Source organism: Lottia gigantea (assembly GCF_000327385.1).
Source record: "Lottia gigantea unplaced genomic scaffold LOTGIsca_183, whole genome shotgun sequence".
Classification (NCBI taxonomy): Eukaryota; Metazoa; Mollusca; class Gastropoda; family Lottiidae; genus Lottia; species Lottia gigantea.
Window position 1 is genome coordinate 81,265 of NW_008708332.1, and position 15,145 is coordinate 96,409.

Genomic DNA, 15,145 nt, shown 5'->3' on the forward strand with positions numbered 1-15,145 from the left:
TTATACTCTGAGTTGAAAAATTCCTTTCAAACATAACTGATTTAGGGTGATTATAATAACATAACTGAACCACAAAATTATCCATCTTTCCAAATATATTTGGGTTTAGCAGATCTAATCTAAATGAAATATTTCGGGGCTGCGAAAATCCCCCTTAACTAGGGCTTATTTTTCTGTCTCTACAAAAGCCTACAACTTTCAAAAAAGCTATCAGAGATATCAGAGGCTCGAATAGAGGCTGATGTTTCGGTCTAGCCAAAGCATTGAAGTAGGTATATGTATGCAATACTATTTATTCTATACGAATATCGCTCCGACCATGTAAATAAAACATAAAATCATCTGAATGTGACCCGACGATGTCAAGCTCATCCTACCTCTTTGTTAATATTTACAATATCTTAATATTTTTAAAAAATTGAACCTTAATCATGAGATATGCATAGAATTATGAATAGATATATCTATGTATATAGTACGCATACGTATATAGGGAGAACCTGTGTATTAAATACACACCAGGGGCCTTATATACCATTTATTTGGCTAATATCATATTTTGACGTAAACAAGTGGTTCCTTTAAATAAAACCTACGTGTACATAGAACGCACCAGTAAATAGTACCAACAGTATATTGTTACACACCTGTATATAACATGCACCAGTACATTGTACACACGGCAAATAATACGCATCGATTATTACGTACCTGTATATAGTGCATATATTACTCATCTGTATATAAGACACACCAGTGTATATATACAATAACTCATATAAAATATTTTTTGATTTTAAATAATGTTTATATACGCCCTCATGAAATGGGGCGTACATTGGCGTCACCCATGTGCGTCCGTCCGTACGTCCACAAGGGCGCATCTCTTGGCGGATTTTTGACGTAATTACCCAAAGATGAACCCTATTGAAAATCAGAAAAATTAAAAAATATTAAGTATACGAGTTATTGCCCTTGTGCTTGAAAACGCGTTCAATTTTTAGCTCTTAATCAATCTAGAAAGCACAATTCTTGACAGATTTTGACGAAATTTTGTGAAATTGTTTATTATCACCAATGGATGAACCCAATTGAAAATCGAAAAAATCAAAAAATGTTTTATTGGTGTAATTGACCTTGGCTTTGAATACGCTTTCAATTTTTGGCTTGTAAACACTAACAGGCATGATTCATGTCGGATTTTGACAAAACGTGGTAATATTTTTCAGTGTCGCCCCAGAAAGAAGTGTATGACTAAAGGTAGAATATTTTCATACTGGTGATTGTTACTTTACTACAAAATATTTTCATGAAAATCAGAGCTGCCAGTTGGCGTATATTACCTTGCCTGGAAAGCAATCTTTTATGACAGAATATTTCATTGAAAATCAAAGCTGCCAGTGGGCGTATATTAAATTCCTGGCAAGCTATTTTTTTAAGACAGATAAAGCACTTACCCTATGATATTTTTCATACTTTTTTCCTCGAATACGAAAATCACTCTTGAATGCAAGATTTTATATATTATAAAAGCCCTCTGTCGTGTTTTATCCCATATTCAAGAATATTTTGGGGTATTTTGTGAAACATATTAGACAAAAAAGATATGGGTGCTCATAACTACTATAAAACAAAATAAACGTCCGTTGCTCAACTAATACTATGCATGAATGTTGCAAGCTATTTTAGATTTATAAAAGCATTTTATTTCAATTTCTCAGACAATTTCGAATTTTACATATTTTATACAAAAAATGTTTGATCGGAAGATCAAGTATGATGATTGGAGTACTGTGAAATGTTCAGATGATTAATATCTGGAAGCTTAACAGTTTCTGGGCTGTTTCCATTTTGTAGTTGTTTTAATAGCACTAAAAGACCTAAATGAAAGTTAAAGGGGTATTTCTTTTTTCTTAAATTTGTAAAAACTATACACCAAAATCTAGAGAAATGTGTCCCTTAACGTATCTGAAAGTTTAAACTCATACCGTAATAAGCCCAGTATCCGCTTTCAGCACACGTGCCAGAGTTCCGTATAAAAACAAACTGACGCATACTGAGAATTCAGTTGCTTTGAAGACAGCTGGCTCATGGCACGTCTAACCTCCCACAACGTGAACAAACCATCGGGCGATTAAATGCCGGACAACGTGTTCAAGTCATTGCCAATGCATTTAACTGTAGTGCACCAAACATTGAGAGACTTCGGATTCGTTACAAGATCGACAACATCTGAATGACAGCGACAAAGACAGCTCGTCAGACCATCAGCAATCCACCAGTGCTACATCTAAGGTATATAAACAAGATCCACATCTAGGGTATATAAACAAGATAAACAACAAGGGTGAATTAGTATACAAGATCCACTACTTAAGTAATTGTATAGGCAACAGTAGAACCAAGCTTAAACGAAAAAACACTCATTTATGTATTATTATAACCTCAATAAAAATCAACATAATGATATTCAGAACCTAACTTTTGGTGTTTGAATCCCTCTTATCACGTTTGTGGATATCATCAGATAGATCGTATATATTTTCTTCTGTTGTGTAACGATTAGGTTGTCTGACTTGATTTCTCCTGATCATTTTAAATATGCTGAAGCAGACTATCACCAGAATGAATAATGTGAAGACAAATCCTAAACTCCAACCTACTGTTGACCAGATACCAGTTTTAACAGCATCTACAATAGCATCTCCATTAACAGTCTGATCAGTGGGCGTTTCAGATCCAGGCATGACGACCAATTTGTTATAGAATTTGTCAGGACACGGACAAAGGTAGGGTTTCAACGGATAAATCACTTTTGACAACATGGAAGAAATGTTTCTGAAATAATAATAATAAAAAAATGTTTGTTACAATGACATGTTCCGTTCGATGTTCTGCACGTAGTATTCACACAGGAACAAGGTATGACATTCAATGCTGTTATGTTATGCTGTTACACACTGTTACATAGTTTTACATTTACAATTACAGAACATAACTCTGGGCTTGTGGAGTTAAAATTCACCGTTTCCTTGGTACAATAGTCAAAAGTTCTACCTGTGATAGGAATAATACATTGTTCCACGAGCTAAAACATAACTTATAGATTCATAATTAATCCAGGAATGTCTGTTCCGTAGGTTTAAGTTGGTTGTAAAATACTTATCATAATACATGGTCCAGTAAACCTTTTCGTCTGAAATATAGAAAGCAACAACGACTGCTATTATTTTAAATTATAAATATCTACCTAAAGTGATGTAATATAACTCGACTAACGTTATGTACATTGCAATACGCTGGGAGAGACCATCCATAGACATGATTCCATGCATACTGGGTGCAATCGGTTTGTTATGTAATGGTCAAACGTTAAAACACTTTCCAGATAATAATAATAAAAACTAGAGCCACACGTGGCACAAAGTGGGACTGTGCTACTGTGGCAAATTGCGGCTATTAAACCGGCAGCTGTCATTGGACTTCAATTATGAAGGTATCAATCTGTAGCCAAGGTCAATGATCTTCGATCCTAAAAAGGTCAAGGTCAATGTCATAAATTGAAAATATGGAAATTCCAAAACCGATTCCTTTTTTTGAACTATTAGGCTAAAATAATTGAGCTTTTAGCACAAAATGGCCAAATGGATGAGGTAATGGATTGCAAAGTTCCATTTGAACAAATGTATACTTCGCAAGTTATGCCTCTGGCTAAAAATGTCAATAATGAGTAATTTAACCCGGATGTGCCACGCCCACCTCATTTATTTGAAATAAGTTAATTGATATTCAAAATGTTATGTTGTGTTCCAAATCAAAAGCTTCTTCATCATACAGGTCAAAAGATATAGGTCAACAAAAGTCATCAAAGGTAAAATTCGAAAATTGACAATATGGAAATTTTAAAACCAGTTTCTTTTTTAGTACTATAAAGCTGAAGCAACTGAGCTGTTAACACAAACTGGCCAAAAGGATGATGTAATTGTGTTTTAAGTCCCTTTTTGAACAAATGTATCCTATGCGAGTTATGCCCTTAAATGTAAACAATTAGTAATTCAACCCGGATGTGCCACGCCCACCTCAACTTTTTTGTCATAGGTGAATTTCTATTCAAAATGTCTAGATGTGTTCCAAATTTCAAGCTGCTACATCAAATAGGTTTAAGAGACAAAAATATGGTGAAACAAAACACTCAAATTTGAAAAAATCACGAATTTCAATTTTGCCTTAAAAATACGATTGTTTCATATCACTGGAAAGAGCATGAGAAGCACATTAAGAAACCGAAAAAAGTTGTGAATTTGGCCGTTTTCGGACAGCTATAAAACCAGAAGTACATGACAGGACAAATGTCAAAGTATCAACTGATAGCCAAGGTCAATAACTTTTAAGCGTATAAAGTAAAAGGTCATCAAAGGTCAAGGTCACGTGGTATGAGCGTTTAAAGTTTGAAAAAATTCAAACGGAAGTTGCAAAAAAGCAAAAGAGAAATTCAAAATTCAAAATTCGGCTCCTAATGTTTTTTGCGCAATCGATTGCAGAATACATACTCATCAAATTTGAGCAATTTAACATTTACTCTGAGGCCCCATTTTGAGTTTTACGAAAGTGTTCTTTCAATATGGCGGCCGAAGTATCACTTCCGGGCTGGATTTTATTTTAAAATCGGCTGAAGAATTTTATTTGCTAAAGATCAGCTAAATTTTGTTGACCTACATAAATTACACCCTAAGTTATTCAACCGGATGTAGATTTTTAAATTCAGTCGCTTTCCTGTTTAAGACAAGAAATGAACTCTAACAAGGTTGCCACTACAGGTCTACACATATAGAAATGTTGATGCAGCTGACCAAGCCTAGAATGTGTGCCCTGTGGAAAAAAAAAAAACTACAGCCACACGTGTCACAGAGTTTGACTTTGCTAATGTAGCAAATTGCAAAAAACCCTGAAGTGCAAGAACAGTCTAAAGTTGAGAAATTAACATTTTTTAGAAGATTCTAATACCGGAAGTAGACGCCAGACCTCACAAACGAAAGTATCAGAAGATAGCCATGGTCAATGACCTTTGATCTTGTAAAAGAGAAGGTCTACAAAGGTCAAGATTACGTGATAAGTCATCAGTCATAAGACAAAGGTCAAGGTCAAAAATTGAAAATTTAGAATTTCCAAAACCTGTTCCTTTTTTGGAACTATGAAGCTGGAACAACTGACCTTCTAATACAAAGTGGCTCAAAACATGGGGTAATTGCATGCAAAGTTCCATTTTCAAGCTTTCCTATGCCAAATATGCCCCTCCCCCTAAATGTAAACAATTAGAAATTCAAACCGAAATTTTTTTTGTCTTAAGTGACTTCATATTCTAAGTGTCTAGTTGTATTCCAAATATACACCAAGCTCATAGAGACACAAATATTGTAAAAAAAAAACCGCTCAAATTTGAAAAAAATCACGAATTTCAATTTTGCTTTAAAAAAAACGATGTAAAGTGCATGAGAAGCACATTAGGAAACCGAAAAGATTAACCCTCTAGGTTAATTAGGTCAAGTGCTAGAGAAGTCCAAAGTTGCGAATTTGTCTGCTTTCGGACAGCTATAAAACTGGAAGTACATGTCGGAGGTCAAATGTCAAAGAATCAACTAATAGCCAAGGTCAATGACCTATGACCCTATAAAGCAAAAGCGAAATTCAAAATTCGGCTCCCAATGTTTTTTGCGCAATCGATTGCGGAATACATACACATCAAATTTGAGCATATCAACATTACCCTTAGGCCCCATTTTGAGTTATACGAAAGTGTGTTTTTTCAATATGGCGGCCGAAGTATCTCTCCCGGTCCGAATTTTATTTTAAAATCGGCCATAGAATTTTATTTGCTACAGATCAGCTAAATTTCGTTGACCTACATAAATTACACCAGAAGTTATTCAACCGGAAGTAGATTTGAAATTCAGTCGCTTTCCTGTTTAAAAGCGGAAATGACGTACAAATTTGACTGTACCATATTATTTACATTAGTGAAGTCTCTTTGCATTTAAAATTTCAGATCAATCGATTTTTCAAGTGACATCAGGTCAGAAATTACAGGTAGATTGTAAAAATGAAAACCCGAAGAAAATGGATGCAAAAATGCGCCCTGTAGAGCCGATTTTCACCTTTTTGCACATGTTGACCTGTGGCACTTCTGGTTTTGCAAAAATGTTCCAATTTATATTCATTTTGTACGTTGCCACTACAGAAGGTTTACACATGTAGAAATGTTGATGCAGCTGACGAAGCCTAGGTTGTGTGCCCTGTGGAAAAGAATTGACAATTCGATAACAAACTTGGACTTTGCGGTAGTTGAGTATGAACATCAAATATGAAGGCATTAATCTTTAGCCAAGGTCAATGACCTTCGATCCTACAAAGGTCAAGGTCATCAAAGGTCAAGGTCAAAAATTGAAAATATTGAATTTCCAAAACCTGTTCCTTTTTTTTGATTTATGAAGCTGAATCAACCGAACTTCTAAGTGGCTCAAAGGATGACGTAATTGTATGCAAAGTTTCATTTTGAACAAATGTATTCTTTGTGAGTTATGCCCCTGGCCAAAAATGTCAGTAATGAGTAATTTAACCCGGATGTGTCACGCCCACCTCATTTTTTGGCATAAGTTAATTGATATTCTAAATGTTATGTTGTGTTTCAAATTTCTACATCTTACAGGTCAAACGATATGTCAACAAAAGTCAACAAAGGTCAAAATCCAAAATTGAAAATTTGGAAATTTTAAAACCCGTTCCTTTTTTGGAACTATAAAGCTGAAACAACTGAGCTGTTTACACAAACTGGCCAAAAGGACGGGGTAATTGTGTGCAAAGTATCCTATGCGAGTTATGCCCCTTCCCCAAAATGTATACAATTAGTAATTCAACCCGGATGTGCCCCGCCAACTTCAACTTTTTTGTCATTGGTGAATTCATATTCAAAATGTCTAGTCGTGTTCGAAATTTCTAGGTTGTACATCAAATAAGATATACATACACCAAGCTCAAAGAGACACATATATTGTAAAAGAACACTCAAATTTGAAAAAATCGCGAATTCCAATTGTGCTTTAAAAAAACGATTGTTATATATCACTGGAAAGAGCATGAAAAGCACATTAAGAATCCGAAAAAAATAACCTAGGTTAACTAGGTCACGTACTAAAGCAGCCCAAAGTTGCGGAGTTGGCTATTTTCGGACATCCTTAAAACCGGAAGTAGTTGTCAGAGGTCAAATGTGAAAGTATCAGCTGATAGCCAAGGTCAATGACCTTTCATCCAATAAAGTTCAATGTTATCAAAGATCAAGGTCATGAGAAATGAGCCTTCAAAAATTTCAATTGGAAATTGCAAAAAAGCAAAATCAAAAATCGGGCTTCTTTCTTTTTTATGTTCTTCCATTTGACACCAAAATCATCTAAATCGGATAAGCCGTTATCTCTGAATAGATTTTGACGCATTTCAGGAGTATCAAAATGGCGGCCAAAATATTACATCTGGTCCGGATTTTTTTTTCTTCGTTTTTCTGTCATGACTCTGACTACCGATCAGCATTGTCTTCGTTGATGTATTTAAATTACACCGGAAGTTATTCAACCGGAAGTAGATTTGAAATTCAGTCGCTTTCCTGTTTAGAAGCGCAAATGACGTACAAAATTTGACTGTATCATATTATTTACATTAGTGAAGTCTCTTTGCATTTAAAATTTCAGATCAATCGATTCAAAAACAAAAAAGTTTGAAAAAAATTGAAAAATTTGATCGAAAAAAGTGAGCGACAAATTTTCGGATTTAGTAATTTTTCAAGTGCTATTAGGTCAGAAATTACAGGTAGATTGTAAAAATGAAACCCGAAGAAAATCGATGCAACAATGCGCCTTCTAGAGCCGATTTTTGACTTTTTGCACATGTTGAACTGTGGCACTTCCGGTTTTGCAAAAATGTTCCAATATATATTTATATTGATATATATATATATATAAGAATTGACAATTCGATAACAAACTGGGACTTCGTGGAAATAATGATAAAGGCTAACAATTAAGTCGTATTACCATTTGTATCATCATTATCAGAATTGTTTCAAACAATATGTTACCCTCAAAATTATGACTCTTGATTGGCAAGTTCTGGTAGATGTTGAACACGGAGGGTAAAGATTTCATCATGCGTTCGAGGTCCATTGGATGATGAAACAATATCTTTATAAACAACTACTTAGCTAAAGATATTGTTAGTCTAAATATATCAATACTAAAATGGTATGCTGAAACGCAACTTCCGGTGCGAATTGTTGTAACACTGCTCAATTCACAGATCAAACATCTTAACATAACCTATTTTACTGCTATAGGTCATTTGGTTTCAATAATACGAAAGGAAAGAATAGTGTATCCTTCATTTCCTTTTATCAATAACTACTTACGGTGCACATTTACAGCTATCCAATTTTCAGGAAGTTCTTGAACAACAATCTGATTTATATTAGAGTTTATTAGATATCTGCTTATCTGGTAATCACGTGGTCCCAACCAATACAAACTGGAAAACAATAGTTCAAGAAAGAATCTTAAAGAAACTTCAGCTTCTTAATTCCGTTTTACAGACATGAGAAAGTAATCCTGTCGTAAGGATTGAATAAAGTACAGAAGCATCATATATAGATAGTGAGCCACAAACGACTCTGTTGGCCTGCTCGTTATCATTTGTTCTAATACGTACGGCGTCTAAACCTGCGAGCACATGTGACGACTGGTTCAGTAATATACCGAGTCCTTGAATTAGTGACCTCATAAACAAATTATTGTGCAAATAAATGATGTACAGATCCAGCACGGTAGTGCTGGGATGCATCAAGCTTAAGACAGAGTTTCAAACTCTATCAAAAACTTTGATTGTGTCCCAGAACATCGTCCTTAAGTATGATCCTTGATCGATGGCTTGAGTTCGAAGATCGAAGAGCCGAGTTCTTATTTGTAAACTAGTTGAACAACTGATACCGATAACAAATTACAAAGCACTTACCTGGCCTCGTTACCATAATAATCAATACTTATAATTGAAGTTAAATGGTACAAATTCTTTACATTTACAACTTTGAAATTGAAAAGTTGTCTGTTTGTCTTAACATCAAATTTCATTAAACCCCAATTCGTTTCAGCAAATATCATCTGACCATTGTGTACTCTGAATTCCATAGAGGCAAATCTATTCACAGCCACAACACGCTTTAATAATACTTAAAAAAGGCATTAAAATCAGTTGTAAAGGAGGCAAACCAGGATCTTGCAGTTGTATCATATGAATAGAACAATGACATGTGTAGAACATTTAGAGGGACGAGTGGATGATACTGGGGCAGGTGATGAGGTGGGTATACAGGATAAAAGTGGCATATCTGTCTCTTGTATAAGGTATTTTTTGCAAAGTCCCAGTTTAATATCAAAATGTCATTTTTTGTAGTTTTTACACACCATCCTGTGCTTCAGTAGTTGAAACAACCATTCAACATGCCAATACCATAGATATAGACGACGATGTGCAATAGTCAAATTTTTTGCATCACTTCCGGTTTGAAGAGGACATTGATTTTAACTTCCGGTTGAATATTGTTCGGTGTAATTTGTATAGGTCAAAAAATTTATGCTGATAGGTAGACAAAGTTATGACAAAAAAACGAAGAAAAAAAATCCGGACCAGACGTGAAACTTTTGCCGCCATTTTGATTTTTCTGAAATACTTCGATTTTTATTCAGACATAGCGGCTTATTCGATTTGAATGTTTTGGTGTCAAATGAAAGAAATTTAAAAAAAACCATGACATTTGGAAGCCGTTTTTCGATTCTTGATTTTACCTTTTTTCAAATTCCAGTTGAAGTTTTGAAATTTTTTAAACGATAAGTTGGCCTTGTAAACAATAACTTATGTCAATGAATTATGTTGTGTTTTTGGAATAGGTCACGTTATACCTAAAGAGTTGATCACAATAATTAAATCGTGTGAGAAACGATTTCATCATATTTGGTTTTTGTATGCATAAGTAATTATCTGTGAAAGCCTGATGTCTATTCTAAAAAGACAATTAAATTAACCTCAATCAACTGTATATTATCATGCAACCGATTCCTAACAAGTCTCACAAGAATCCTAGATTTTCAAAATTTGAAAAATGTCTACTCTCTCTGGTTTTCCATGTATGTAGATGGCCACGAAGAAGTGGGGACAATTGACTGGCGGAGACGTGAATTCGATAGCCAAGAAAGTCCTTAGCCTCTGTAAACTTCTTATCTTCCTCACATCAGTAAATCTTGCACATGGGTTAATGCTTCCACAAAGTCGAATTAGCTCAAATTAGCAAATTTGCGCATATGCGAAAAAAAGAATGACTCAGATGTGTAAATGTCGCTGTGTAAACAAGGCGTACGATTTGTAAAACCTTCCCGTTACCAAAATTATTTAAATTATAAAAAGATATATCCTACCTTGAAACACTAAACCTTTTTTAAATTTCTTCGACAAATTTACAACAGTCTTGTTACCATCTACATCGAGTGAGAAAAACCCTTTCCGTGTGACCCAGTACAAGATTCGTTGTTTCACATCGGCTGTTAGAAACATTATCGCACCATCTGAGCCGGCATAATATTGTTGCCATTGTTTATCTTTACAAATTTTTATGTCGTTCGAATCATTGGACGAATTAAACAACATGGTTTTTTCTGAAAATATAATTGTATTATTGTAATATTTTACGAGTGGACCACTGCTTACTGTCTCTTGCAGTTATAATATTAATGATATGATTTAATACAATAGTATATATACAATGCCCCAGCACATCAATTACTTATCACGTTCTTGGGCATAGGCTTAAGTATTGGATTATCTCCCCATTTGGACCACTGCTTAAATCTTGAGCTGTATTTGGCACTACAACTACCAAACGAAACCATGTAACACCAATAGGTAACTATAAGGCAATAAAATCGAAGAATATCAAAATACCTGACGCAACGCTATACCATCCAAGAATTAAAAACAGCACAGCCATTATAGTTCCTGCGACATCAGTGGCAGCCATCTTGGTAAATGAATACGATTTAGATTCTCTGGTCTTTCCAATACTGGTAAGCTTACTTTACATCATAAAAAATTGAACTTCTAACAATTAAAGCAATCATTTTATCTTAATTATAATATTTTCTATGGTTATTAAAAATGAAACATAATCTGACTTGGTTTTAATTGCTCGTTTGTTCGCAGTTCTAAAACATCATATATCACATTTATAATTACAACACTAGTTGTCGTTGACCTAGATACTCAAGTTCAAGTTCTGCACATTTTGGTTGAAAAACATTACTTAATGGTATTTTAGTCATTCAAGAAAGCACATTCTGTAATACCAGATTCTTAAAATGAACGATTGGTCCTCTATTTATCCATATAACCATATTTTCATAAATATATGCTTTAGTTAGAATATTAAATGTTTTCAAATTGCATAGCAGTTCTTACTTCTTATGTACTTATTATACATAGATATGGCTTTCAAAATCATAGTGTACTCTATATTCTCTTCATAACGATATGTGACATGGTTCAATACAATATTTCAAATTAAAACATCTAATAAAAATGCTGGCTTTTTTTTTATTTGATGTTTTAGTTTGAATATTATATTGAACCATCCACGTCACATATCGTTATTAAGAGAATAAAGAGCACATTCTAATTATGGAAAGCACATCGATGTGGTATAAATAAACTAAAATAACGATATGTGACATGGATGGTTCAATACAATATTTCAAATTAAAACATCTAATAAAACTGCTGGCTTTTTTACATTCCATTCTAATTATGGAAAGCACATCGATATGGTATAAACTCAAAGCCAAAAGAAACTTTACCACTTTAAAAGTGAATTTTAGCAAAATATATGTGACAAGTTCGTATTCCACCCCAAATACATTGCCCAAACACAACAATGTTATGTGTACAAAGTATACTCGATCACTGCTCATTGGGGCGGAAAAATGTCAAGAATTGTGCCTTCTAGAGTGTTCACGAGCTAAATATTAAACACGTTTTCAAGCACAAGGGCAATAATTCATCCTTTTTTCATCTTTTTGATTTTTCTGATTTTCAATAAGTTTCATGCTTGTGTAATTACAAAAATCACAGCAAGTTTCGTTAAAATCAGTCACACTCGCTTATAGAGTGTTTACGGGATGAATATTGAACATGTTTTTCAAGAACAAGGGCAATAACTCATAAAAAAAATATTTTTCGATTTTTCTGATTTTCAATAGGGTTCATCTTTGGGTGTTTACAGTCATACCAAATTTCGTCAAAAATCCGCCAAGAAAAAGCGCATTATAGCGTGTTCAAGAGCAATTGTGGACGGACATGGGTGACGTCAATATTCGCCCTCATTTCATGTGTGCGTATATAAACCTTATTGAAAATCAAAAAATCGAAAAATATTTTATGAGTTATTGTATTTATACTGATGTGTACTATATACAGATGAGTAATATATACAGGTATGCACTATATACTGGTGTGTACTATAAACAGGTATGTAATAATCGATAGCTATTTTGAAAGTTGTAGGCTTGTGTAGAGACAAACTAAGCCCTGTTGTAAGGGTTTCCTACTTTTCTGAAACATGTGGGCTAATGAAGACCGGCAACGCCATGCAGGGAGCAATGAAGGAAACAGGACAGCGACATTAGCCTGCAATTGAAGAAAATACCAAACTACTTTAAACAACGCTATACAATCCCAGAATAAAAAAACTGTGACATAAATGGCAGTCGTCTTGGTTAATGATAACAAAATTTTCAAATTGGCATTTCCAATATTTGTAGGGGTTTACCTTACATCATTAAAACTTCAATTTAATTACTTTATATATTATTTCAATATTTCTATGACTATTAAAAGTAAAAGGTAATCTGTATTGCGTCAAGCTTGTCGTTTTTATAAAAACATTTTAAAACATATTGCTGTCTAACTTTAGCTGTTCATATCTTTTAAATATCACGGCTTTTATTTTATAATATAGACTAAAAGTGAAATATTAAATTTGTTTTGGACATGCAGGAATAGTTTTAAGGTGGTCCTCTTTCCAACGATATATTGACAATAATGTAATATCCATAAATAGCATAATATTGATATAAGACAAAAGTCCTTACTTCTTACATCGATCATAATCAGAATGTACTTTTTATCCTCTTTATAACATGGATGGTTTCAATGAAATATTTCAAATTGTAATATCAAATAAAACTGCTTACTTTTTTTGATTATTATAACCATAGAGAAAAACGATTGATGATTTTAATTTGCTTCGTACCTTACGTCATTATCTACATACTTACATACTTCTTGATTTTTCTTTATAACTCCGGACCAGTATTTTGTTAGTCAGCATCATTTTTTTGTTTTGTTTGTATTTTTACGTTTTAACAATATATTTGGGTTATTTTGTAAATTATATCAGACATGTTAAGAGAAAATAAATGCGCCTGATCTGATTGCCAATGTTATTTGTAATATATGGAATATGTTATATTGTAATAACCCAATCGATGCATTTATAAGTAGCAGCCATTGTAATAAATTAATACGAATTAAATCCTTTGGTCTTTCCAATACTGGTGAGATTACCTTACATCATTAACAATTGAATTTAATATCAATTAAAGCGATCGTTTTATTTAATGAGAATATATTCTATGATTATTAAAAATGAAATCTAATCTTGACTGAGATAAGTTGATCGTTTTAATAAAACTGAAATAAATATTGCCATGTCATCAGTATATTATACAGTATACCCTTATTCTGTGCTGAAACTACAAGCTTGAAATTTTGAGATCGTGCTCCAATAATTGATGATTACTAGCTCATTTCTCCGGTTTTTTTTGGTATTCAGGTCTGCTTTTATTACGACTTCCTCTGGCAACATCTTACGATAGCTCCGTAATGCTGAAACGTTCGCTAGCTAATAATTTTATTTACTCGTCGTTGAAACAAGTCTAAGGGTAAAAAAAATCTGGTGGCATGGACAACAAATATTCGGTCAAATACAAACAGTTCCGCTTTTACCGTAGAACATATAATCGTCTGTCAGCTGGTAAGCACGTGGCGTTACACTAATATATAACATACGCAACGGGGCCCCGTTCCACTAAAGTGCGTAATTTACGCAAAATATTTTTTCGTAAGTTAATCTTACGCAAAAAATTACGCCCGTTTCACTAAAGGACTTACGATCTTTCTTTCGTAAGATAATTTGAGGACGTTTCGTAAATGACGTCGTGTCTCGCGTCACGTGATTTGTGATAGCATTAGCAGACTACAAAATGGCGTCCTACAACGGAGTAGGCCTACCTTGTGGCGGTGTTACTTCTTCACAACCTCGTAACCCGAATTTCACTTCTTTAGAAGTTGAAATTTTGGTTGACGAGGTGGTGAAGAAGTACGGGATCTCTTATCATGAAAAAGTCAAGGAATGGAAGAAGGTGGCTTCGGCAATGTCAGCTGTCGGAGCCAATTCACGGTCAGTAGACAAGGTAGGTCTATCCTACTGCCACTGGCCTTGTCTAGATTATGTAGTTATATGTATAATGTAGGTTATCACCGAATGCCATCCGAATTTTTCTTACTTTCTATACTAGTTTAGTAGTTTCAGCCCACTTATTGATTAGGGGTGGAACAGACACAGAAATAATTGACAATTATCATGAGCATTAAACTTTAAATGATTAGGCTAATGTTCTGAAAAAGACTAGATTCAGTTCGGAAGCCTTATATCTTAGGATGGCCCGCAAAAGTAAAAAAAACTTATTTCCAGTGGGGTCCTTTATAAAAGAGACTATCAGCTCACATCAAGCTTGCCAAGAATGATAAAAATCATTATCACAGACTTGTATCACTTATAAATAAGGCTTAGAAGATCATAAAAATTAATGTTTAGCTCACCTGTATTTCTGGCGAAACTGTGCGTGATCTTCCACATTTAGAGAGATCTTCTCGCAAATCATCAACCAACGTTTTCGCGACATCTTTGGTTAACCGATAACGTTTCTTAAAATCCACATCATCC

The 15,145-nt window shown here is 34.0% G+C and overlaps 1 protein-coding gene across 1 annotated transcript; it reads right to left on the reverse strand.

Annotated features, from left to right (window-relative positions):
* Positions 1-819: 819 nt before the first annotated feature.
* LOTGIDRAFT_174126 (hypothetical protein) lies at positions 820-11,104 on the reverse strand (the record flags this gene model as incomplete). Its single annotated transcript, XM_009052455.1, has 8 exons — positions 820-924; positions 1,458-1,502; positions 2,664-2,838; positions 3,058-3,196; positions 8,450-8,565; positions 9,049-9,262; positions 10,506-10,742; positions 11,029-11,104. 8 exons carry the CDS (start codon positions 11,102-11,104, stop codon positions 820-822), a joined length of 1,107 nt encoding a protein of 368 aa, XP_009050703.1.
* Between the last annotated feature and the right edge of the window lie 4,041 nt (positions 11,105-15,145).